General features: G+C 38.5%; 1 protein-coding gene across 8 annotated transcripts in view; it reads left to right on the top strand.

Moving 5' to 3' along the window:
• BMAL2 (basic helix-loop-helix ARNT like 2) overlaps positions 1 to 27,474 on the top strand; it is a 70,546-nt gene that overhangs the window by 21,955 nt on the left and 21,117 nt on the right. For 4 of the 8 annotated variants that reach the window (XM_071071992.1, XM_071071991.1, XM_071071995.1 and 1 more), the window contains exons 2-8: positions 7,496 to 7,646; positions 9,364 to 9,465; positions 14,820 to 14,977; positions 20,264 to 20,343; positions 22,017 to 22,109; positions 23,253 to 23,370; positions 24,169 to 24,312. In XM_071071992.1, the coding sequence (XP_070928093.1) occupies positions 7,496 to 7,646; positions 9,364 to 9,465; positions 14,820 to 14,977; positions 20,264 to 20,343; positions 22,017 to 22,109; positions 23,253 to 23,370; positions 24,169 to 24,312 (846 nt within the window). Of the gene's footprint in view, positions 1 to 7,495; positions 7,647 to 8,159; positions 8,279 to 9,363; positions 9,466 to 14,819; positions 14,978 to 20,263; positions 20,344 to 22,016; positions 22,110 to 23,252; positions 23,371 to 24,168; positions 24,313 to 27,474 lie in introns of those variants that run through there. The other 4 variants (XM_071071996.1, XM_071071997.1, XM_071071993.1 and 1 more) reach the window with 4 other exon arrangements.

The raw sequence follows: 27,474 nt of genomic DNA, 5'->3' as shown, positions 1-27,474 counted from the left end.
TGTCCCAAAAAAAAAAAAAAAAAAAAACCCAGTACTAACAAAGTAGTGGGTAGATGGGACCACAAAGATTTTTTGGGTTTGGACTCTCAGAAGTTAAAAAGGCCACTTTCATTTTTCAAGGAAGTAATTTAAACATTTACACAGAATAAATTATTTTTAACCAAAAGTTATTTACAAGATAATGAAAATGTACACAAACTTTAAGATATAGCACACTATTGGCCATGAAAGTAGGTAATGGAACAAAAGTTTTAAAGTTTTATGAAAATTGAAAAATTTCCCCAAACTGCCAGGGCTTCTGTGAATGTGTGTGTGCATAGGTGCGTATATGCAATGTGTATTCTCTTTCAACCACAATGCCAGATTCCAAATTTCAACCCCTTTGTAACTATGAGCCTAAACCAAGTGGCTACTTGGCTTCCCTCGGTTATGACTTCCAAACAGCTGCTCATTTCCCATAGTTTATTTTCCTCCTTAAGGAATTGATACTAAATAGTAGACCTTTGAAATATTGCAAGATGGATTATCATCACCAGGGAGAGATGTAGAGCGGAGTGAGATTTAATGCTAATCTCATTTTAAGTAAAATCACAAACTTTCTTTGTAAAAAGGCAATCACAATATCTTCACTTAACCTAAATTCTGTGTTATTTTGTTGAGTGTTAAAGAACACATGTTACATTCACCACTGAGAAGTCACTCAATTTGGTGAGGAAAGACAATATGAAAACATTAAATCATATACCTCCACAATGAGTTATATAAAAGCAGGGCTGAACTTCAATTCCTAACACATGGTCTCATCTTCTGCAGATGTATATGTGGAGGCAGAAAGTCAAGCAAACTGGAAAGTTAAAAATGAAATTTTTACTCCTTAAATTATGAGTCACCTACTAACAAAAATAAGAATCTGCATCATGGAGATTATTTCCAAAGAACAGATCCTTTTAGCTAAAACTAACTAGTCTCACTAACCCATATTTTCCTTTTGCTTACAGAAAGCCCTCTGTTTTTAATATACTTCTACTGACATAGTCAGAGTCAATGGAACATAGCTAATTATAAGGCAGTATGCCCCACCCATTAAAGAACATAAAGACCTTTAAAGCTTCAGATTTTTATTTTGTCAAGAGAAGACTATTCTGCCTGCCTGGAGATAATTCACATTTTTTGTTTAAAGGTTAATAAGGAAGTAGGATAGAAACATGTGAAGATCATGCTTCCCAGAATGGGAGGCAAAAAAAAAAAATCTTCATTTTATTTCTGTCTCTGAACTTATGTGAGGGAAAGAATGTGCTTGCAGAGTGTGTGTTGGAAGTAGGGGGAGTGGTTGGGGGTCTGGTATTATATATTCCAGGGTATGCTGTGGTTTAATGGGAGTGAATTTTTCCTTTTGATTTGTCATTTGATGAAATAAATTCCCTGCACTTTTCTGTAGAGACAGATGGTAATCTGTCATTCAAAATCCAGTAGAATGAAGTCTAGAAGCTGAAGCCGTATTTGATCTCATGTGGTATGTGGTGATCCTGAACTGGTCCCATTTAGAGAATCCAGGCCTAGAAGTAAGTCTTGGGATGTTGCAGACTGGAAACTTAATTCCCAAGTGCACCATGGTCACTGGTAAAATTATTCTCCCCACTTCTTTATCATGAGATCTATTATTCCTGTGAAGATGGTAAAAATAATGTGTGTTGTTTAAAGAAGAAAGATAAGACATTGATCTGTGAAAGAGGTAGAACATGAATTCCTTAGAAGTCCCTGTGTGTCCTTCATGGTCACACCCCCTTTCTTTTCCCGAAGAGAACCACTGTTCTGACTTTTGTCTTAACTAGCCCCTTGCTTTCTGTATAGGGAGATATCTGTATACACAAACGAACAAACAAACAAACAAAAAAGCTCTGAAAAAACCCAGGTATTCCTAAAATTGATTAGTTTTACTTTTTTTTTTTAGTTGTTTTTGAACTTTATATAAATTTTTAAAAACATGCAATGTGTTTTTGACAGTGACTTTTTTGCCCTCAGCATTATGGTTTTTCATTGTTGTTGTTGTCGTTGTTGTTTGTTTTAGAAGACAGGGTCTCACTCTGTCACCCAGGCTGGAGTGCAGCACGCTCACTGTAACCCTCAACTCCTGGACTCAGGCAATCCTCCCACCTCAGCCTCCTGAGTAGCTAGGACTATATGTACGCACCACCGTGCTTGGCTAGTTTTAAAATTTTTTTGTAGAGACAGCATCTCGCTATGTTGCCCAGACTGGTCTCAAACTTCTGGCCTTACGTGGTCCTCTTACCTTGGCCTTCCAAGTCTTCATACTGGAATTACAGGTATGAGCCACTGCACCTGGCCAGCATTATGTTATTTAATTCATTCATGTTGAGTATAGCTGGGCTTCATTCATTTTTGCTGCTGTTAGTATTCCATTCAGTAACTAAGCAATGTACCCATTTTACTGATGAAAATTTAAAGTTTCCAGTTTTCTCAGGTTTTTGTGGTTGTTGTTCAATTACAAGCAATGTTGCTAATGCATTTCTTATACACCTGTCAGCTAATACACAGTAAGAGTTTTTCCATATGCCTAGGAGGGCAATGCCAAGTCATATATTATATATGTGTTCACCTTTATTAGGTAATGTAAAACTGGTTTCCAAAGTGGCTGTAGCAACTTACATTCCTGCCAGCAGAGCATGAGCTTTTCCATTGCTCCACGTCCTCACCAACACTTGATATCATCAAATTTTTCAATTGTAGCCATCATATATTAGTATATCATTACAGTTTCCTTAGGATTTTCCTGGTTACCAATGAGATTGAGTATCTTTCATCCATGTGTTGACAACCAGAATTTCTTTTACGAATGCCTATTCAAGTATTTTATCCAGTTTTCTATTGAGTCATTGGTCTTTTTCTTATTGATTCAAAGCCATTCTTTATATAATCTGAATACTAACCCTTTGTTGTTTATATGTCTAACAAACATCATTTCCTAGTTTGTAGCTTGTGGTTTCATTCTCTTTGTAGTGTCTTTTGATCAACATTAACTTAAAGATTGTCACATTTAACAATCTTTTCCTTTATTGTTTTTACATTTTATGTCTTGGGAATTTCTTTCTATGAAATAAAAATACTCTCCCTCCTTTAGAGTTGTCTTAGTCCATTGCTGCTGTTATAACAAAACACCTTAGGCTGGGTAATTTATAAACAACCAGTTGTTATTTCTGACAATTCTAGAGGCTGGGAAGTCCAAGATCAAGGCACGGGCAAGTTCACTGTCTGGTGAGGGCTGCTCCTTCTGCTTCTACGATGGTATCTTCTTGCTGCATCCTCACTTGGCAGAAGAGGCAAAGGAATGGAAGGGACAAACTTGTCCTCTCAGCCCTTTTACGGTGGCACTAATCCCATCTATGAGGGTGGAGTGTGCATGACCTAATCACCTCCTAGTGGCTCCACCTTTTAATATTGTTGAACTGGGAATTAAGTTTCCACATGAATTTTGGAGGAACACAAACACTCAAACCATAGCAAAAGTTTCTCTATTCTATTTTTGTTTTTTACATTTAGGTTCAAATTCAACTGAATTTGTTTTTGTATTTGGTGTAACACAGGGAGTCCGGTTTCATCTTTTCCATAGAGAAAACCAATTGATCCCAGACCATTTACTAAAAAGTGATTTTTTTCTCCCACATTGATCTGAAATACCACCTTTGATATTTAGCAGATATCTGTATTACATGTCTGGGCTTTTTGTTCTCTTCCATTCATCTATCTATCCTCATGCCAGTACTACACTGTCTTAATTCCTGTGTCTTTACAAGTCTTGATATCTGATAGGGCCAGTGTTCCCACCTTTTCCTTGGTTATTCAGGACCCATTGTTCTTCTGTATATAGTTTGCATAGTTGTATATTCCACTTGAGAGGTTCCACCAAAAAATTAAGTATTTTGAGAGGAATTGCACATCTATTTTAGGATACTTTACATCTTTAGTATATTGAAGCCTCCAATTCAAAAGCCTGGCATATCTTTCCGTTAATTTGGATCTTTCAAAATATTTTAAATAAAGTTTTAGTTTTTTCCATAAAGACCTTATACATTTATTAGATTTATTCTTTAGATAGTCTGTATTTTTGAGATTATTATAAATTCTATCTTTTAAATATCATTTTCTTACCATTTGTTACTTTGGATAGAAAGGCAATTGATTTTTACATATTGATTTATATACAGCCAACTTGCTATATCCTCTAACTTTAATGATTTATATATTGATTATTTTGAATTATCTATGTAGTCAATTATATCATTTCTCAATAAGAGCAAAACAATTTTATTTCTTAATTTTATATTTCATTTTTCTTTTTCTTGCCTTACCCTACTGTGAGCTCTTCTAATATAGAATTAAGTAAGGGTGTTCTTGTTTCTGATCTTAAAAAGAACACTTTCAATATTTCTTCATTAGTATTTCTACATTTACTGAGATGATGTATAGTTTTTCATTTATTTGTTATTGTAGTAAATTATATTCATTAGTTACTAATATGAAGGTACTCCTGCATCCCTAGGATGAAACTGTCTTAGTCATGATAGATGGTTATTTTTACACATTTCTGGATTTTGTTTGATAATGTTTTATTAAGATTTTTGGATTTTTGTTTGTGAATGAGATTGGCCTGTAATTTTCCTTTTGTACTGTCATTGTCAGGTTTTCATATCAAAATTATGTAAGCCTCCTTGACAAAGAAAAGTTGAGGGTCAAGGTAGTCCCTCTTTTTTCATATAGTGGAATAGTTTGTGTAAGGAAGGATATAGGAATATTCGGGTTTTTATTTCTCTTTGTTTCAATTTAGGTAAGTTAAAATTCTATAGAAAATGCTCCATCTAAATTTTTTAATATTTAGCATGATTTTTAATGATATTTTATTATCTTTTAAATTTCTTGTGCATGTAAATTATGACCCCAAATTTTTTATTTTTTTGTACATTTTTTTCTTTGAAAAATCTTGCCATAAAGTTGTTAGAGCTTCCAATCATTTGAAAGAAACTTTGTTTAGCTTTTTTGATCTACACTCTTATATGTTTATATTCTATTTCATTATTTCTGGTCTTATTTTTATGATTTTCTTTCTTCTAGTTCTTTGGATTTATTTTACTGATCTTTTTCTGATTTCTTAAATTATTTACTTATTAAATTTCAATTTTTCTTTTTTTAAACATTGTTAAAATTTCACTCTAATGCTTATGCATCTCTACACATTTTTGTGTATGACATTTTATTAATATTTAATTGCAAATATTTTGTCATTTTACATTTGAATTTCCTCTTATCCCATAAATTATTTGTGGGATTCTTGATTTACAAAGATATAGGGATTTTCTGGTTATCTTTTTGTTACTAACTTTCAACACAATTACACTGAAGTCAGAAAATATTTTATGTATGGTATCAATTTGTCAAAATCTTTGAGACTGATTTTTGGTCCAGTATATTGTCAGTCTTTATAAATGCTCCATAGTTGGCCAAAAACAATGAACACTAGTGTTTCAAGCTGCTAGGCATAGTGCTCCATATATGTGTGTTATATGAAGCTTGCCGATTGTGCTAGATAAATCTTCTATATCATTATTTTTACTACTTGATCTATCAGTTATTGTCAAAGATGTGTTAAAAATCTTCCACTATTGTAGACTTATTACATTCTCCTTGTAAATATTGTTACATATTTTCAATCTGTGTTATTGGGTACAAATTACCTTAAACTTTTTATATGCATATTAATGTGAGAAATATAGTTAATTACAGAGGCTCAAATTTAGACTATAGGTTATTTTGGTTCAGTGATTCTGATTTTTATATTTTGTAAAACATTTAATAAACCTCACTTGAGACAACAAGGATTTTTTAAAATCACACTTAGCAATTCAGAGTTAAAAATATTGGTGTCTCTTGACCTTGTTAACCCATTTCTGGGATACTGTCCAAAATAACCAGAAGCAGATAAAAAGCTTTATGTACCAAAATACATATTTGTACTGGCAAATAAAATAAAATTAAATGTCGGTTCTAACAATAGGAGAGTGGTTAAATAACTGGACATAGCTATGTGATAATGTATTATACATCCATTAGAGTCATTTATAAAGAATTTATAATAAAACTGGAAAGTTATTATGTCACAATGATGCATAAATCTGACTACAGTCAGTCCCTCTTACCCATGGGGGATATGTTCTGAGACTCCCCAGTGGATGCCTGAAACTGCAGATAATACCAACCTCTACATATATGAATTTTCCCTACACATACATACCTATGATAAAAGTTTAATTTATAAATTTAGCATAGTAAGAGATTAACTACAATAATTAATAATAAAATAGAACAATTATAACAATGTGCCAGAATCATTACTCTTGTGCTTTGGGGCCACTATTAAGCAAAATAAGGGTTCTTTGAACACCAGCATTGTGGTACTGCAACAGTGGCTCTAATAACCTAGCCAGCCACTAAGCAACTCGCGGGCAGGTGACATATACAGCGTGGATATGCTAGATAGAGGGATGACCTGTGGTGTGAGATTTCATCATGCTACTCAGAACCATGTGCAGTTGATAACTTATGAATGATTTATTTCTGGAATTTTCCACTTAATATTTTCAGACCAAAGTTGTGCATAACTGAAACCACAGAAAGCAAACTGCAGATAAGAGGGGACTACTGTATACTGTATGATTTCAATTACCTTAATGATAACTATAGAAAAAAATTCTAGGAAGAAGTATCTCAAAAGCATTGTAACATTAATTGATGTAACATTGGGGGAAAAATGGTTTTTCCCGCTTCCTTTCTATTTTTCTGTGTTTTCTGCATTTTCTACCATATTCAAATTTCTTTTACAATATAGGAGGAAAGCCTTAAAAGCATGAACTAAGAAATGCTTATTTAATTAATACTTGAGTGTACACAATTAGTCTTTCATTCTATATTATGTTGGTTTTGACTGATATATATATATATAATATGTGTGTGTATATATATAGTGTGTATATACAGATATAATATGTGTGTATATATATTATATATATATATACACATTTTTTTTGAGACAGAGTCTTGCTCTGTTGCCCAGGCTGGAGTACAGTAGCATGATCTCAGCTCACTGCAACCTCTACCTCCCAGGTTCAAGGGATTCTCCTGCCTCAGCCACCTGAGTAGCTGGGATTACAGATGCCCACATTGCGCCTGGCTCATTTTTGTACGTTAATAGAGATGGCGTTTCGCTGTGTTGGGCAGACTGGTCTTTATCTCCTGACCTCAGGTGATCCACCCGCCTCAGCCTCACAAAGTGCTGGGATTACAGGCATGAGCCACCGCGCCTGGCCTTAGCTGGTATTTTTTAAATATCAAGATAGAAAAGTCATTTAAAATGTGTGATATGGGTATGTACAAAGTAAAAGTTAATGTTTAAAATAAATGTCTTGTTGTACTCTGCTGCCCGTAGGTAAAGTGTTGAGAGAGGAGAACCAGCGCATTGCTCCTGTGGTTTCCAGCCGCGTGAGTCCAAGGACAGGACCAACAGCTATGGGGTCCTTCAGCTCACACATGACAGAGTTTCCACGAAAACGCAAAGCAAGTGATTCAGACCCATCCCAGTAAGTGACTTTGTTCCTCTAACCCAGTGAGAGCTTTGACTCTAGGGAGAAGAGGAAAATATTCCTTTTAAAATCTTTAATTTTAATTCCAAGTTCATGGTAACATTTGGAGACAGGAGAGTACTTATCTACCCAACTGCTACCTTTGTCAATGACTGACTTGGAACTTTTCCATCCAGCTCTGAAGAAAGGTATCTAGAAGAGTCAGCTGGAGTCTGAAAGAGACATAGGAACATGACTTTTATTTGGTTAATGTTTATGGTCATGGCAAGATACTTGCCTTCCTTACTGAAATCCTTATAAACATGAGGAGAACACCTTGGATGTTTGACTTAAAATAATAATGACTACTTCTCACCTTACTCATCATGTATAGAATAACCAACCTTGGTTATCTGTAGTCAGTTTAATCATATAAAACTCGTGCTTTCCATATTTATTAAGTCAAATTGATAATAAAGTCAATGTTAAGAATACCCACTGTCTCCTTATTTATTTTTGTTACCCCTGCAGCTTCAGTCCTAAATATTCTTTAATGACTTCCCCAAAGCTGGAGCTTATATGGTGAAAACATCAGGGCAAGCCAGGTACAGTGGCACACGCCTGCAGTACTAGCTACGCGGGAGGCTGAGGTAGGTTCATTTGAGCCCAGATGTTTGAGACCAGCAAGACCCCATCTCTAAATAAATAGGTATAAAATTTAGAAAATATTAAGGAAAAATAAAGATAGCCATCTAGAGCAACTCATCATAGGCTGGTACTTTACATAAATGTGAGAGTTGATGACAGTTCTCCATCATGAATGAAGGGAAAAATCCTGCGTTGGGAGTTGGAGGTCAACATAAGGACATAATAAAACATCCTGGCTCTTTTTTGTTGTTGTTGTTGGGGGATGATATTCAGCTCTTATTTACAAAGTGGGCACATGCTAGCTCTTTTTAACTCAGTTCTTCCCAATACACTTTATAATTTAGCTTCAGTTCCCAAGACAATAGAGTAAATACTAAAGCACTTCCTACGCCACATATAAAGGATTGGAAGGTTTTCTACTGTTTTTGGTTGTCTCTATTCCCTTAGTCTCTTCCATTAACATGGATGCTTCTGAAAACTATAGTTGATAAAGTGACAGTCTTTTTAGACTCTCTAGCTGTTTTCTATCCTAAATTATCAGTCAATAGCCCCCACTTAACTTGAGCTAAAAGTGACTGCTAGTTCTTTTTATTTGCTTCCTTATTCAGAATCATAAGCCCCACTCTTCTTTCTCGGTGTCTAAATATGATTTCAGCAATTGAAGTGGGAACAGTGAGTATAGAGGTAGCCCAGCTTCGTGCCACATGGCGGGGCACAGATGAGACCTTGCAGTGGTTTGGGGGTGAAATGGAAAGTGGGGTCAGTGCTAGCAAAAATGTAAGAAACATGCAAAGTACTGACAGTACCGACATTTTTTTGTCAGCAAGCAACACTGAAGATTATTTAGGTAACTATTCACATTTTAGAAGAGGAAGAAGCTAGAACTCAGAAATGTCAAGCAGTTTGCCCAGCATCACACAGCTTGTTAGAATGCCTGATTCCAGATGTGGTATTTTCTCCACTTCACCCAGCTTCCTGTCACTGGGTAGCTGGACAGAGTGGGCTGCTTTCTCCACTTGAGGACAGGCTTGCTGTCCATTCCCAGAACATCTGGGTAGGGGGTGACCCAAGGCCTCCTTCCTTCCAGGTCAGGAATCATGACAGAAAAAGTGGTGGAAAAGATTTCTGAGAATCCCCTTACCTATCTTCTTTCAACAAGGATAGAAATATCAGCCTCCAGTGGCAGCAGGTAAGTCCTGGACCGTTTTTGACATACTCCCTCCCCTACTTGAAGAGGGCATAGAGTGGCAGTGAAAACGTAATACATGTCCCGCTGATTTGCTCATCATCTATCCCAGAGCTTCTCCTTTCTGCCCCAATCCTTCCTTTATCCTACCAGTTTCTGTTCCCTTTAATGAAATTATGGATGTCAAAGTACGTGGTGCTGACTATATAGTGTCCTTCCCCAGGACTCAGTGCAGGAAAGCCAGTCAATAGGTGAGGCTGATTTCACTCACATAGCCTCAGAGTGCTGGATATTTTTAAAAACGAAGAATATGTGAGAATGTCCACCCTTTCTGTGGCACTGTTGGTTTTGAATGGAGAGCTGGTTCTTTTTTTTTTTTTTTTTTTTTTTTGAGACAGAGTCTCACTCTGTCTCCAGGCTGGAGTGCAGTGGCGCAATCTTGGCTCACTGCAACCTCTGCCTCCTGGGTTGAAGTGATTCTCCTGCCTCAGCCTCCCGAGTAACTGGGACTACATGCGCCCGCCACCACGCCCGGCTAATTTTTGTATTTTTAGTAGACATGGGGTTTCACCATGTTGGCCAGGATGATCTTAATCTCAACTTCATGATCCACCCGCCTCGGCCTCCCAAAGTGCTGGGATTATAGGCATGAGCCACCGCACCTGGCTGGAGAGCTGGTTCTTTAAAAGGGTCTTTGATGAATCTGTGGAATGTAGTCATTAAACATTTATTGGGTTGCTACTATGTGACAGTCAGTAGACTAGGAGAGATAGAGACACAAAGGTACAGGAAACTTGTGCAAGTGGAAAAGATACAAACAATTATTTTACATCATCATAACTGCTATAATAGAGACCCTGGGTACTATGTCAGCAAATAAAGTTAGGCATTTAAGTAAGATTTAAATGCTTCCTGGAAAAGTTGACTTAAGCTAAGTTTTAAATGAAAAATAGAAATAAGTCTACAGCCAGGTGTGATAGCTCATGCCTGTAATCCTAGCACTTTGGGAGGCAGAGGTGGGAAGATCACTTGAGCCCAGAAGTTCGAGGCTGCAGTGAGCTATGGTCACGCCACTGCATTCCAGACTGGGTGACAGAGTGAGACCCTATCTCTATAAAAATATATTTAAAAACAGAAAAGAAGAAGTGAGTCTACAGAGCAGGAGTGGAAAAGATATTTTAGGTGGAAAGAACAACGGTGCAGGCATACAGGTATGTAGTTGCACACTCCTGATCAGGAAATGAGTGGTTGTCACCATAGAGCAGAGGGTGCACTTAGAGGGAGGTGAGCTATGAGATTTGAGGGATAAACACGAACTGAGTCATGAAAGATCTGCTGAACTGAAGAATCTGAAAACTGTCTTGAATGCAGTAGGAAAATGAAGAATTCTAAGCATGAGAAGAACTTGATCAGATTTATATTTTTTAAAGAATTGATTGCCTCTGCACTTTTTCACTTTTTTATTATGGTAGATACACACACACATATATGCGCAAACACATATATATATAAATAACATTAAATTTGCCATTTGAACCACTATTAAGTGTACAATTAATTGGCATCAATTATAGTCAGTATTATAGACCATCACCTCTATTTCTAAAACTTTTGAATCACCCCAAAGAAAAACTCTGTGCCCATAAACAACAGCGTTCCCATTCTCCTCTCTCCCGATCCCCTGCTAACCTCTAGTGCATTTTCTGGCTCTATGAATTTGCTTATTCTAGATATTTCACATAAGTGGGAGTCCGAGGCAGGTGGATTGCCTCAGCTTAGGAGTTTGCAACCAGCTTGTGCAACATGGTGAAACCCTGTCTCTACTAAAATACAAAAAATTAGCCAGGTGTGGTGGCAGGTGCCTGTAGTCCCAGCTACTTGGGAAGCTGAAGCAGGAGAATTGCTTAAATCCAGGAGGCAGAGGTTGCAGTGAGCCAAGATCGTGCCACCGCACTCCAGCCTGGGTGGCAGAGCGAGGCTCCATCTCAAAAAAAAAAAACAAAGTGGAATTATATGATGTTTGTTCTTTTGTCTGACTTATTTCACTTAGCATAATGTCATCAAGTTTCATCCATATTATAGCATGTGTCAGAATTTCATTGCTGTTTATGGCTGAATAATATTCCACTGTGTATATATACTATATTTGATCTATCCAGTCCTCTGTTGATGGGTTATTTCCACTTTTTGGCTATTGTGAATAATGCTGCCATGAACACTGATGTACAAATACCTGCCTTAGTCCTTGGTTTCCATTATTTTGGATATATGCCTAGGAGAGAGTTGCTGGGTTATGTGATAATTCTGTTCAGTTTTTGAGGAACTGCTATACTGTTTTCCACGGTGACTGCATCACGTTACATTCCCATGAGTAGTGTACAAGAGTTCCATTTTCTTCACATCCTCACTGATCCTTATTATTTTCAATTGCTTGATTATAGCCATCCTGGTAGGTGTGAGTGGTACAGTCTTACAGTTTTCAAAGAATCACCCTGGAAACAGCATGGAGGATGGTCTGAAGGGGGAAGATCCAGTAGGCAGAGAGAACCATGGAGAATAGCTCTTGCCAAGGATGAGGTTTTCTGAGCTTCAATCAAAGAGAGTGGCCCTGGACAGGAAGGGGAGGGAAAGGAAGGGACATATGACACACTCAGAAGATAGGATCAATAGGACTTCGTGATTGTTCATTGGGAGGAGGATATAAAGTGTGCCCACATTTTCTGACTTGGGCTTCTAGATGGAGGGTGGTATTTTCATTCACTTATATTGAGGCAAAGATGATGAGTTGAGTTCTGGACACACTAAGAATGGGATATTTATAGAACCTTCAAGCAGGAAGATGGACATGAGGATTTGGAGCTCAGGGTGGAGGCCTGGCCTGGAGTTAGAGACTCAGACATCATTAATGCACAAAAAGTACTTGAACTGATGATGTGGGTGACGTCACTGGGAGAAGCTTATGGAGTGGGGAGACTGGGGACTGAGGATATACTCTGGGGGCGCTGACCTAAAGATAGTACAAGATGAGGGGAAGCCTGCCCAGACTATGTGAAGGCATGGCTCTGAAGTGGGAGCGGCACACAGAAATCAAAGGAAGCACGTTTCAAAAAGAGGAACGCCTGACAAGTGGCAAATCTGGGGAATATTTTGAGATTGCATCTGCCTCTAACTTTGTCTTTGGTTAATTTAGAAAGAATGCCTACATTTCATTCAAAATGCAGTGAAAATAGTTTTCAAGAAAACTTTGCATTGTGTCTGAAATTCTATTACTATAATGTAAGGTGCTGCACTAAGAAAATGTATCCCAGTAATGTGAACATTATTAATATCAGGAAGCTTATTAAAACACATTTGTAAAAATTTGTAAAATGTTAGGATTATAGACCAAATTTACTAATTATCTAGATTTGTTCTACAAACAAATGAACTGTTTGACTAACAAGATCTTGCCTTTATTCTATTCTGCCAGGGGCCATTAAATAGAAGGGTATTTGTATTTAATAAGTACAGTATATTTGAATTTCACCAAGGAGGCAAATTCACTCAGTGAGTTCATTTGCTAAAATGCCAATGATCAAAGGGAAAATATGATCTTAAAAGGTCAAAGTTTACCTTTTGAAATTGAAGTAATGTACATATATGTAGTCAGTGCTTCATATCTATGGGCAACCAATCAAAAATTGAAAATATCCAGAAAAAAAAGCAAGTCTGTACCAAACAGATCCAGACTTATTTTTCTTGTTATTATTCTTTAAACAATACTGTATAACAACAATTTACGTAGCATTTACATTGATTAGGTATTGTAAGTAATCTGGAGATGATTTAAAGTATATGGGAGGATGTGCATAGGTTATATGCAAATACTGTGAAGAGACTTGAACATCCAGAGGTTGTGGGGTAATGCAATGAGCCTAAATTAAGATGGTGACAGAGGAAATGGAGAGGAAGAGAAGACATGTTTAAGAAATATTTTAAGATCTAGAATCGAAGGAGTTTGTGATTATTTGGCTTTTTAGGGTGAAGAGGAAGGGTCTAAACCAGGGGTATCCAATCTTTTGGCTTCCCTGGGTCACGTTGGAAGAAGAAAAATTGTCTTGAGCCACACATAAAATACAGTAACACCAATGATAGCTAGTGAGCTAAAAAAAAAAAAAAAAAAATCTCATAATGTTTTTAGAAAGTTTATAAATTTGAGTTGGGCCGCATTCAAAGCCATCCTGGAGTGCAGTTTGGACCAGCTTGGTCTAGAATGAGCAGTTGCGTTACCAACCAAGATAAACCCTATAGAAGGAATAACAAATCAGGAGTAGTACAGGAAGAATTGAAAATGGGGGTACATTGCAGAGAATGCATTCAGTTTGGGGTTTCCTGAGTTTTAGATTTCTTGAGAATCGTTTAGATTTGTAATTCTAGTTCCATAGGTCAGGAGCTGAGTGAAGTATGAATGAGATAGGGTTATAATAACCAGTAGCTTATGAGTAGCTGTAAAGCCTTGTGAGGGAATGAGATCTCAGGGTGAATAAAGAGTGAGGAGAGAGTGGTGCTGAGCAGGGAATCTTAGTACACACCAATATTTAAGGATCAAGTAAGAGCTGGGTGAGGAGACGAGGGGACTGAGCCGAGCAGGGAGAGTGGAGGAGGACGAGGAGGCAGAGAGGCTGTGGAAACCAGGGGAGAATGAGAAGTGTCAGCAGTGTCAGATTCAAGGCAGGGATCAGCAAGAGATTGCAAGAGAGAAGAACGATCTTCGCTAGGACCATTTTAGTGGGGCAGGGGTTGTGGAAGGTTGATGTTACAGATGGACAGAATGCCTGGGAAATGAAAGACTGAGTGGAAACTGCACTCTTTAAGGGAGCTTGCTGAGGGGGCAAGACAGTAGCAAGAACAAAAAACAACTAGAATTAGGGAAAGGAATTTTTTTCAGGGGGGAAGATACTTGAGCACATTAATAGACCCATGATAAGGAGCTATAAAAATAATGAGGTTAAGATGCTGACAACTATTTATGCAAATGCAAGAGAATAGTTAGCTTTGAACAAAAGGGCACCCATCTCTTCTGTAATATTGGAGACAGGTAGAAAAACCACCTAGGCTCTCAGACAGTTGTCTTCGTTCTTAAAGATTTCAGAAAATGAGGTAGGGAGGGACTGACCAAGGGCAGCGAGTTTTATGAATGCTATTCCTGGTCTCAGCAGCACTTTCCTCTTCCTCAATGACAACTGCAGGGACCCAAGTTAGGAGGAAGAACAGTGTGTGCCTGGTGGGCTCAGCATCTGCTCCACTGAGTGCCACGGGTGGGGGTCTGGAGGTCTGCCGAATGTTAAATATAAAGGAAGTTCCTTTTTCCCTCTTAGAGAAGCTCATAGCCAAACCGAAAAGCGGAGGAGAGATAAAATGAATAACCTGATTGAAGAACTGTCTGCAATGATCCCTCAGTGCAACCCCATGGGGCGTAAACTGGACAAACTTACAGTTTTAAGAATGGCTGTTCAGCACTTGAGATCTTTAAAAGGTGAGTTTGACAACGGCTTCCACAGTTAAGTGAAATCTGCTCTGTCACTGAGGTCTCTGATTGGTTCGCTTTGCTGTCAGCTGTTGAGGTTCTATCCAGATGTGTCTTTCAGCTTTACGGGTATTCACTGGCATTTGTCTATAGTCTATGTGTGGGGAGAATACTGAATTGGATGTTAGGAAACTTGGTTCTGATAAAAGCTTTATCTCAAGCTCACTATGCAAACTTGAAAAGTATTTACATTTCTGCTTCACATATAATACGAAGAGAATATCACCTGCCTTTCATACCTCTCAGTTCTTTAGAAGTTCTGAAGTAGAACTGGGCATGGTGGTTCATGCTTGTAATCCCTGTACTTTGGGAGGCTGAGGGGGGTGGATCGCTTGAGCCTGGGAGGTGGAGGTTGCAATGAGCAGTAATCGTGCCATTGCACTCCAACCTGGGTGACAGCCTGTCTCAAAAAAAAAAAAAAAAAAAAGTTCTGAAGGATAGTATTAATTATTAAGTTATTGAGAGATTTCTATCCTTCAAAAAGAAAACTTCCTTAAACTCTGCAGTTTCTCTTAAGGCTTCATTCAGATTTATCAGTGGTACCTTACAATGCATCACACGTTGCCATTCCAGGGTATCCTCAAATATGTGAGACACTGGGGGAAGGAGGTCCTTGCCAGTGCCTCTTGGTGTGTGGGTCATCATTTCTGGCTTTAGCAATTCCCCAATTTGAGCTTGAATTTTAAATCAAAGTGTAATAAATGTGTATATGTACCTGTGTGTTAGTCCATTCTCGCATTGCTATGAAGGAATACCTGAGACTGGGTAATTTATAAAGAAAAGAAGTTGAATTGGATCATGGTTCCACAGGCAGTGCAGGAAGCATGGTGGCATCTGCCTCTTGGGAGGCCTCAGGGAGCTTTTACTCATGGCAGAAGGCAAAGCGGGAGCCGGCATCTTACATGGCAGGAGCAGGACCAAGAGAGGGTCGGGGAGGTGCCACACGCTTTAAACAACCAGATCTCATGAGAACTCACTATTGCGACACAGTACCAAGGGGAAAATCCACAAGCATGATCCAATCACCTCCCACCAGGCCCCACCTCCAGCACTGGGGATTAGTTTTCGACATGAGATTTGGGTGGGAACACAGAGCCAAACCATATCAACATGTGCAGTAGAAATCACCCCTGGTTTGGGAATAACCCCAGTCCAACTTGGGGGACAGGGTGATGGAAGTGGAATAGAGTTTTCTATTTATCAATGCTGATGATGTAAATTTGCATGGAAAAGATAAGACCTGGACAAGTAGCAAGCTGAAGACTCCAGAGGAGACTCCGCAAGTGCAGATCTATAAAGATCTAGAAGATTATAGTAAAATTTGGCTCAAAAATCATAAAAAGGGAGTGAGCAAAGGATGACCAAGGGTCTTAGTTTAGATCTCAAACACTGCCAGGAAAAGGAAAATATATTTCAGGGTAATGGAAATTATCTGGGCACCATACAAGGACTTTACCAAGTCAAGTTAAGCTGGCTAAGAGGACAGCAGCACTAACCTGGACTCCTGGTGCTTCCTGTTGGGAGCGTGATGGGAGATCTTACTTTCGTAACAGTCTGTTATGAAATAAGCTTCTCTTTTACCCACAGCTGAGGCTTGCAATATTTTCCTTAAATCCTTCAGCAATGAAAATTTACAGGCTCAACTGAGGTCATTTGATTGCAACCCTAAAATTAGCTGAGTATTTTCACATTTGCAGTGTCCTAAGGGAGGAGGACCTAAGGGAAAAGCCATGAATCAGTGGACTAGTTCAACAAAACATGATCTGAGCTTCAACCGCATTCCTGTTCTGTGCTGAGAATATAAAAATTAATGAGGCAAGGTCTCTGCCCTTTAAGGGTTTGTGATCTGACTAGGAAGACTGACTTAGGAAGAGATCGTCAGAGTCTAGTGTGATGAATGTTACAGCAGTGATACGAGTGAGAGGAGAGGCTGTGGAAACTCGGCAGGGAGGAGGTGAGTCCAAAGGAGATTCCTTGGAACAGGGCGTAAATTTTGCCGTCAGCTCTGCTAAGCAGAAGTGACATGGTTAAGAACTCATCCCTGCAGTCTGACCAGATCCTTTGGTCAGTGCTGCTCACAGCAAGATGATTTAAGGCAACTGGATCTGCATTCCAGGGTATTGTCGCAGCATCCCCACACTTGCTCGGCAAAAGCTTAGAAGCCATATCAACAGAGGGCTGCCTGTGGATCATGTTATTTTGGTCCATAGGATAATTAGGTTAAAGGCAGAAGGATGGTGATGTGATTTTTTTTCACTATACCCTACAGCAGTGCTTTTTAAACTATCTGGGTGAAGAACAGGTGTTTCTCCCATCCACCACCAGTTCATTGTAAAATACAATTAATTATGGAAAAATGATCATGGGTTTGGCTGTCACAGCAATGTTACATTTTTATAAAAGCCTCTAAATGCTTATTCTTAAATTCTGCATTCGATCTTACCAGTTTGCTGGTAAGAAAACCACTGGTCTACAGACCACATTTGGAGTAGCCCTGCTCTGTAGCATGAGGTCCTGTGTCTGTGATCTGATTACCAGGCGGGGCAGTGGAGCGCGGTGGTTCATGCATGTGTGTACTGAAGGCAGACCTTGTGGTTCAAATCCTGGCTTCCTCCCTTCATAGCTATATGACTTACTCAAGTTATTTGACATTCTAATCCTCAGGTTTCCGCATCTGTGAAATAGGGACGATGCATTTGCCTCCTGGGACTATTGTTAAGAGTAAAGAACAGAAACCAAACACCGCATGTTCTCACTCATAGGTGGGAATTGAACAATGAGATCACTTGGACATGGGAAGGGGAACATCACACACCGGGGCCTATTATGGAGGGGCGAGGGGAGGGAGGGCATTGGGAGTTATACCTGATGTAAATGACGAGTTGATGGGTGCTGACGAGTTGATGGGTGCAGCACACCAACATGGCACATGTTTACATATGTAACCTGCACGTTATGCACATGTACACTAGAACTTAAAGTATAATAATAATAATAAAAAGAGTAAAGAGTAATACATGTAGAGTGTAGCACAGTGTTCACTAATGGTGGGGGTGGGGTAAGAAGAGGAGGAGGAACTGTTACTGTCATTTTTATCTTGTTTTTTAACCCAATGAACATTGTGAAAAAAGTAAGTGATCATGTTGCCTCGTTGGTTTTTGCCATGGGAACTCTGAGAGCCAATGTGTGGACAAGTGTGCGGAACACACAGCGTGCATTTACGGGCCAGCCTCTACCATGCCTCAGCGCTGCTCTCACTGCCCTTGTTTTCTCTTGAGCACATCACCACTCACTCACTGAGTCAGGGCTCGCCTGTGCTGGCTGATTTACACTGACAGGGTTTCCCAGCCCACTTCTGCCTGGTGTGCTCTGCCAACCTTGCTGCAGGCCAGACCTGAAATGTCATTACCTTGCTCAGAATCAATTTATTGCTGTTCCCCGACCTAGCACTCAGAATCTGCGTCCTTCATTCCTTCCTCAGCTCCCTCCCAAGCTGCTGTGTAGTAATATTAACAAGAAGTCGTTGGGAGAATTCCCTGAGCCCTAGGGTGAAGATAGATTCCAACAGAAGAGATTTTCTTTTCCCTATGCCAGGCTCTTTAGAGTGCTATGAGTCTGAGAAAACTGTACTGAATCATAGCACGAGGCGTTTTGCCTTTCTGCCCCACCTACTTACTTTGCCACCACCACCACTTAGTTCATTGGTGAGTTTGGGCCACAGATCCGTCCAAGTGCCAATGTGTGGTTAAAATGTCTAAGGATGTTACCCCACCTTTCCCCTGCAAAAGCAACTTTTCTTACAGTACCCAGGAAGAGGGGATAGGAGTCAAGAAGTTTGGGGAATATAAGGAAGGGAAAATTGACTGACTTCTGAATCATCCTTGCCCTGGTGATGGCTTGCTTGGCATTGTTGACTGTGTCATATGCCCCCTTGTGGCCTTGAAGGGCTTTGCGTGTCTGGGTTGGTGGAGTCCCTTACTCCTCTCAGGTCAAACATTCCCCTTGGTTTTGGCCTGATAATTCCTCAACATTTTACAAGCTCTGCAGCTGCTTTAGAGACTTTCATTTTAATATAACTCAGTGCTAAGGGCTGAAAATGAATTATTTCATTTATATTTTATGCATTTTTAAAATAATCTGTGTATTATCAGAATAGAGGTCTCTATATTGCCATTAGAGGGTTTTCTTACTGGAAAATCTCATGAATCCGTAACACTTGTTTAGAATTCCAGAATATCCCCTTTCAAGGTAACTCATATGATCAACTTCAATTAGCTGAGACATTATCTAAATAACTGTAGTAGTTCCCCCTTATCCATGGAGCATATGTTCCAAGAGCCTGGTAGATGCCTGAAACTGTGGGTAGTACTGAACCCTAGGCATAGTACTTTTTTCCCTATGCATATATACCTATGATATAGTTTAACTTATAAATCAGGCACAGTAAGAGATTAACATTAATAATAAACGAGGACAATTTTAGCAATATGCTGTAAAAAAGTTATATGTTCTCTCTTTGGCTCGCTCAAAATACCTTATTGTATTGTGCTCACCTGTTTGCAGACCACGGTGGACCACAGGTAACTGAAACCACAGCTAAGGGGGGACTACTGCATGTCAATTCTTGAATATTATTTCATGTACAGTTTATTACAATGTTTTTATATATAGCTCTTAATGTGCATATTTGAATATAAAGGAATAAGTAGTTCCAAGAATTCACAATCTAAAAGAAATAAATTTTAATCAAGTGATAATGAAGAAAGAAAATGATTAGCTGAGCATCGTGGCTCACACCTGTAATCCCAGCACTTTGGGAGGCTGAGTGAGTGGATTGCTTGAGGCCAGGAGTTCAAGACCAGCCTGGCCAACATAGTGAAAATTTGGCTCTAATAAAGATACAAAAATTACCCGGGTGTGGTTTTGCATGCCTGTAATCCCAGCTACTCAGGAGGCTGAGGCATGAGAATCACTTGAACTCAGGAGGTGGAGGTTACAGTGAGCTGAGATGGTGCCACTGCACTTCAGCCTGGGTAACAGAGTAAGACTCTGTCTCAAAAATAAATTAATTAATTAAATGAAAATGAAAAAAAAAAGAAAATGATGACAGAAAATGTCTTAGAATGTGCCAAAAGAAAAAATAGCAGCAGCAGCAGCAGTGGCATTGCTAATGTTCATTGAGCGTGTTGCCCTCTCTACTATATTTCCGATAACTCTTGACTCCTTTCTTTTTAGGCATGACAAATTCTTATGTGGGAAATAATTGTAGACCATCATTTATTCAGGATAATGAGCTCAGACATTTAATCCTTAAGGTAACTGAAGATATATTTGTCTAAGTTGTATATGTGCTTTCATTGCTGTTTGAATACAAGGCAGATTTTCTTCCATTTGCTTCCTGTGATAAACATGCAAGACTCCATGTTACACCATATTTCCTTTAATATAGAAATTTAAAATAGAGAAGTAGCCACGTGTTACTAGTTTGTGTTAATGAAAGTAGAGACAGAGGATAGGCACTTTCTACACTACAGAGCAAAGCTTGTCTTCAGCGCTGAGCATGTTATACTACCTATCTCTCACACATAGGATCTATTCACCATGATCACCACCTCCTTCAAAGCCGTCAGCCTGACATCCTGTTCCCTCAGGATCCTGTTCTTCTCGGAGGCCAGTCATTGCTTAGAGTTGTTAGTGCTTTGACATTTCTGTCCTCATCATTTCCTGTTTATGGCTTTTCAGATTCACCGGTCTAGAGGGGAAACTGTGATCATGTGATTGGCTTCTCTTGCCCTCGGAGGTGATAAATGTCTTGGTCATGAGCTGTGTGACTACTAGGTTTTAAGCGATCGTTGAATTAAATAGAAAGATTCTTCATACACATTTTTGTCCATTTTTCCTTTAATTAAAAAAAGCCACTCTTTTATTTGAATAGCTGAATTTAAATATAGCATTCCTGGCAGGGATATAAAGGATATTGTGTGGATAAAAAAATTTTTGAAGGTGGCAAAATGTACGGTTTGCTTTCGAAGCTTTCTGACCAATCTGTATATGCTCGTCAGTCACACCTTCATGGAACCCTGCTTCTGCCCTGCAGAGCATAGCATGCCCAGCAGGAGTGCCAGGCTCTTCCTATGTGGCCATATGTTCCCACTTCCATGCAGGCTGCTTCATGGGATTTGCTGGGTAGACCTTATGAGAGTAGCTGACACATTAGTTTAGAATGAGTGATGCCTTATTATTATTTAAAAACTATAACTAGGTGTACAGTGCGATGTCTTCATTGCTTCCTTGTCCCCAATTTGCACAGTCCTCCTGCCTCAACACATCCACAGGTAATTGTTGTTCTGCATGCAGTATAGTAGGATTTGGTAAAGGTAATTTTATTTTATTATTATTTTTTGAGACAAGGTCTGGCTCTGTTGCCTAGGCTGGAATGCAGTGGTGCAGTCTCAGCTCACTGCATCCTCTGCCTCCTGGGCTCAAGCCATCCTCCCATCTCAGCCTCCTGAGTAGCTGGGACTACAGGTGTGCACCACCACGCCCGGCCAATTTTTCTGGTTTTTGTCGAGACAGGGTTTCGCCAGTGTTGCCCGGGCTGGTCTCAAACTCATGAGCTCAAGAGATCCGCCTGCCTCGGCCTCCCAAAGTGCTGGGATATAGGCTCATTTAGTGCTGTATATAGGCTCATCTATAGCACCTGGCCTAATTTTTAAAGAAACGTCTCAAGTAAATATTCTGCAGCCAAACTTTTCATGTCCAAAACATTAATTTAGAATAAGATTTCAACATGACGTTCTTTATAAATCAGTTTGCATCTTAAGAACATTTCTTAAAATTAATCTTACTAGCTCCATGAAAACTAGCTCAATAAAACTAGTCTGTTAGTTTTATTGCCACAATAACTCCCTCAGAATCTGAATGTGTGTATGTGTATAAGAGACAGACAATATTTTTAAATATTCACTTTTATTTTCTTAAATCCTAGACTGCAGAAGGCTTCTTATTTGTGGTTGGATGTGAAAGAGGAAAAATTCTCTTCGTTTCTAAGTCAGTCTCCAAAATACTTAATTACGATCAGGTATTCAAACGTCATGATTCCATATTCTAATTGGAGATGGAAAACACACCCACACATGCACACACACACACACCCACACACACAGGTGACTGACAGTTTAGGGTATCACTTAAGTTTCAAGTTAGTGACGTGGAATCCAGTCCTACTGGGCACTGACTTTGCAAAGAAGAGGCTCTTTAGAGACTCACTGGCTGCTCAGGGGCATGTAGGGATTCCCATGATTCAGGGTTTAGTCCTCTGCTTTTCAGATTCAGAAACTTGATCCGCCTTAGAGAGTCCTAGATATAGACTTATATTAACCACACAGGTTTTTTTCTACAATGAAATGTCTAACTGCCAAACAATTCAGCCTACTTGTATTGGCTGGTCCATTAGTCCTGTTGTCTATAGGAATGTTTGCTTGGGTAATACAGGAATTCAGAAGAGGGGTGGCCACTATGGGTCAGGGAAGGCATCACACATGAAGTAGGATGTCTGCGAGGCTTGGCAGAAGCGAGATGTAGAGAAGGGGAGGAAACATTTCAGGCTGGGAGAAAGAAGGGAGTCCCGAAGTCTAGGGAGTCAAAGGCAATTTGGCTGGAGTGGCCAAGGGATAGGGAAGGGGTGGTGAGTTCTGAGGAATGGGACTGTATCAGCAAAGGCATAGACCTGGGGATGCTGTGCATATTGGGAGTGGTGGAATGGGAAGTGAGAGGTATTCTGGGTTGGATTTTACTTATCAATAGTATGGTAATTTTTTAAACAGTATGGTAAATGTCTGATAAAGTGACAGATATTCTCTGATTTCTATATTATACTATCATGTAATCTCTTTTTTTTAACAAGGACAAAAAAGTTCAAAATAAATCACAATCATTTACAAGTATCATGTTAACAAGAGTTACAAGATGTAGCGGAATACTAGCAATTAGTGTTTGTATATGGTTTGTGTATATCCAGGGATGGTTCTATATGCATGTGTTTTTTTCTGTCTACAAGTATCACCCCACTTTGAACACTAAGCTCATGTCACATAGTGTCGTGAACGTATCTTTGAGCTTGAGAAAAATCAACCTTTAACAAAAAAGGACATTTATTGTATGCATCAAGAAATGTAGAAAAAGCATGGTACTGATTTTAAGTGAATGTCTACCTTATGAATAGGCTAGTTTGACTGGACAAAGCTTATTTGACTTCTTGCATCCAAAAGATGTTGCCAAAGTAAAGGAACAACTTTCTTCTTTTGATATTTCACCAAGAGAAAAGCTAATAGATGCCAAAAGTAAGTGTCCATTTCTGCATGCTTATTATTTTATGTAAATGTAATGATCACCTAAAAGTTTAGCTACACGGTGTTTTTAATACAGCTAACTAAGCTTTTATCAAACGAGAATTATTTTGTAAACTTTACATCATAGTTAATATATATAGCTATATAGAAAATTCCTATATTCATACAGACATATACAAACACAAATGCATTCATATGAAGATGCTTTGTTTGGGGAAAATATGATTCCTTCATATTTGCTATTTTTCATATACAAATAAAATCCTTACAAGAAAGTGTCATTTTGGATAAAAAATTGCTGAAGTTCCCATTATTTAGCTACATGCTAAAAGACAATTATCCTCTTGTATATGGATTAGGTCTTTTCTGTATGAAAGACCTTGTATAATTGCGTTTGGGAAGTGTAAGTATTTTTTCTTCTCTGAAAATGCCTAGTACCAAATAATTATATGAAATATAAAACAATTGATTCCTGTAATAGTTGAGGTTTTTTTCATTTTTTAATTTAATTTTTATTTCATTTCACTTAAATTAACTTTGTTCTTCCCCATTTGGGGAAAAAAGAAAGATAAATTGCAAATGTCTATAAGTTATCAAAATGTGATTGCTTGACAAATACATTTTTTGGGTGTGTTTCACTTTAGGGTTTACTGTACAATCATGCCATTGCTTTAAAAAACTATTTCCTTTCTCAATAATAGATGATCAGAAAATGTTGGAAGATAAATTTCAAAATTATTTGACAATATTCTTTTCCACCTGTTCTCTCACCCCCTTCTGCTACAAAAGCTGGTTTGCAAGTTCACAGTAATTTCCATACTGGAAGGACACATGTTTATTCTGGCTCAAGACGATCTTTTTTCTGTCGGATAAAGAGTTGTAAAATCTCTGTCAAAGAAGAGCATGAATGCTTACCCAACCCAAAGAAGAAAGGTATCATTTTGAAATGTCAAGTGATGCAAAGAGTGGATATAAAATTAATGTCCTAAATATTTTCTGTACAGAAAAAATAAAATATATGGTCAAGGGAAATATTTGAATCCAAAAGCATCTTAAAAATAAGATTTTTTTTAAACCAAAATTACTTAGATTGGTTCATCATATCTTTCGAATTTATCAGGTAATTACATATTGTCTTTGTTACCCAAGATTTTAATGGTATTATTGAAATTGTAGTTTGGGGCCTATCAAATGGGAAAAAATCACAAGAGATAGAAATAAAACTTTTGCTATGAAACTTCATTATTACTCTTTAAAATATAAAAGTTAGATGTTAAAATAAAAAAGTCAGTAGTACAAGAGCCTGATCTGACTAATTTTGGTGAAAGTTTCTTAAGATGTTCCAGGTGTGATTTTAATTTTTTATAAGATATTGATTCTTTGGTAAATATCTCATTTGTTTTCTTATGATCCTTCGCTAGATTTGTCTTGCAGATATTTACTTTTTGAATTGATTAAATAGTCATCTATTTAACTTAATTGGGAAATTTCGGGGACTACAAAATGTCTCATGACTTTTTTGCCTAAGAGCATATTAAGCTATTAGATATAGGATTTCATAGGCAAATTTCAACATGGGATTTGCTTTCCTATCCTTTAAAAGGATATTTATATGGAGCCACAAAATTCAATTTATTTACAAGTTTTGGTCAGAATGTTTTTTGACAAACACCTAAAATGATAATTGCTAATACTCATTTATTTAACACTTACCCCGTGCCAGATACTGTGCTAAGTAAGTGTTTTAGTCCTCATGAAAATACTATTCTTTTTAAAAAATTTTTCAACATTTATTTTAGATACAGAGACTACATGTGCAGTCTTGTTGCATGGGTATATTGCACTAAGGTAGTGAGCATAGTACCCAGTAGATAGTTTTTCAACCCTCACACCCTTCCCTCCCTTCCCCCCTAATAGTTCACAGTGTCTGTTGTTCCCATGTTTATGTCCTTATATGCTCAATGTTTAGCTTCTAGTTATAAGTGAGGACATGTGGTATTTGGTTTTCTGTTCTTGCATTAATTCACTCAGGATTATAGCCTCCAGCTCTATCCACATTGCTGCAAAGGACATGATTTCATTCTTTTTTATGGCTGTGTAGTATTCCATGCTTTATATGTAGCCCACTTTTCTTTAATCCACCATGGATGGGCACCTAGGCAGATTTCATGTATTTGCTAATGTGAACAGTGGTGCAATGAACATACAAGTGCATATGTCTTTTCAGTAGAATGATCTGTTTTCCTTTGGGTGTATACCCAGTAATGGGACTAAAGATTCCTCCCCAAGTTGTATTTTCTCCTAGCTTCTTTCACAGTCTTATTTCTAAAAAGACCCCTGCACATTGGCTGTGCTGAGGGGAAAATGATTGGGATAAACCTGAGATCATTGTGTGACAACAGTAGATGTTGGTGAATGAACAGTTTATTGAGTGCCTACTATGTGCTGGGTACTATGCCAAATGCAAAGGACACACTAGGGAGCAGGCAGACAAGTACTGCTGTAGTGGACCTTATGTGAGATGGCCCTCATATACTACAGACAGCCAAGAAACATGTAAACTAATAAGTAGGTAGTGGAAAGTGTGATGCGAATGACATCTGTGCTGAATTAATAGTAGTTTTTGAATACTGAAAGATTATTTTCACAGTTTTTTGTTACTATTCACTTTGTAACAATTACAGACACAACACACTTGTGCAGTGGTACAGTCATAGCTCACTGCAGCCTTAAACTCCTGGGCTCAAATGATCTTCCCAACTCAGCCTCCCAAGTAGCTAAGACTACAGATATGTATCACCTCATCCCTCTAAGTTTAACATTTTTTATAGAGATGGGATCTTGCTATATTGCTCTGGTTGGTCTCAAACTCCTGGCTTCAAGCATTCCTCCCACTTCAGCCTCCCAAAAGGCTAGGATTTCAGGTGTGAGCTACCATGCCTGACTACAACACACAAGTCTGTCTGCAGACCCTGGACATTAAAACTCAGGCATCTCCTCTTTCCAGGAAGCGATCCCCAGTACCCTCCCAACTGTGGTGGCTTGCGTCCCAGGTACCCACATCAGTAATCCTGAGCTTCTCTCAGATTTGCTGCTCTTCTACACTGTATTGAAATTACTTAACTTTTTGATACTTTCCTCCCTCACTGGAATGAGAGCTGCATTTCCGTCTGTTGTTTCTGGCCCATGATAGACATTCAATAAACATTTCCTGAAGGCGTAAGTGACGATCCTCTTGTCCTTTGTTCCTACCTGACTGACCGCATAACCACTCTCAAATCCACAGGAACAATTATAAATTAAATGAATGAATATACATTAAAATCTTTCTCTTTTACCTAAGGAAGCAGTTTCAACATATTTTTTAGATTTTGTCTCAAGAAGTTTTTAGCAAATGCTATGGACTGAATTGTGTCCCCAGAATTCCTATGTTGAAGCCTTAATTCCTGACATGAGGGTATTTGGAGATTGGGCCTTTGGGAGATAATTAGGTTTGGATGAGGTCATGAGGATGGGGCCCTCATCATGGGATTAGTGTTCTTGTAAGGAGAGGCATCAGAGAGCTCTTTGTCTCTGCATGAATGCAGTGAGCAAGGGAAGGCCATGTGAGCACACAGCAAGTTGTTGGGTATCTGCAAGCCAGAAAGACAGCCCTCACCAGAACGCAGCCCTGCTGACACCTCCATCTCAGACTTCCAGCCTCTAGAACTGAGAGAAAATAAGTTCCTGGTGTTGAAGCTACCACATCTGCTATTTTGCTATGGCAGCCCAACCTTGGATCTTGGCAGATCCAAGCAACCAGCTTGGATCATTTTCTATACCATAGTTCTCATGAGAAAGAAATCTGAAAAGGCTCTGCCCTGAGAACTAAAGGCATCTGGGCCTTTCTGAAAATAAATGTCTGTTAATTAAATTGGCATCTTAAAATTTGGCTTCAAATATGGAACTAGAAGTCACAAAGCAATAGCAGGACTCCACCTTGTCTGGGCTTCTCCTCCTTTCTGTCGCCTTCAATTCTTCCTCTCATTGTTTTGTGAAATTCTAGACAACACATGACCAAATATATACATTCTTGGAGGATTTTCCTAGATATGG

Source organism: Macaca nemestrina, chromosome 10 (assembly GCF_043159975.1).
Source record: "Macaca nemestrina isolate mMacNem1 chromosome 10, mMacNem.hap1, whole genome shotgun sequence".
NCBI classification, from domain to species: domain Eukaryota; kingdom Metazoa; phylum Chordata; class Mammalia; order Primates; family Cercopithecidae; genus Macaca; species Macaca nemestrina.
The sequence above is the reverse complement of the archived record's forward strand: the minus strand, read 5'-3'. Positions and strand labels throughout refer to the sequence as shown.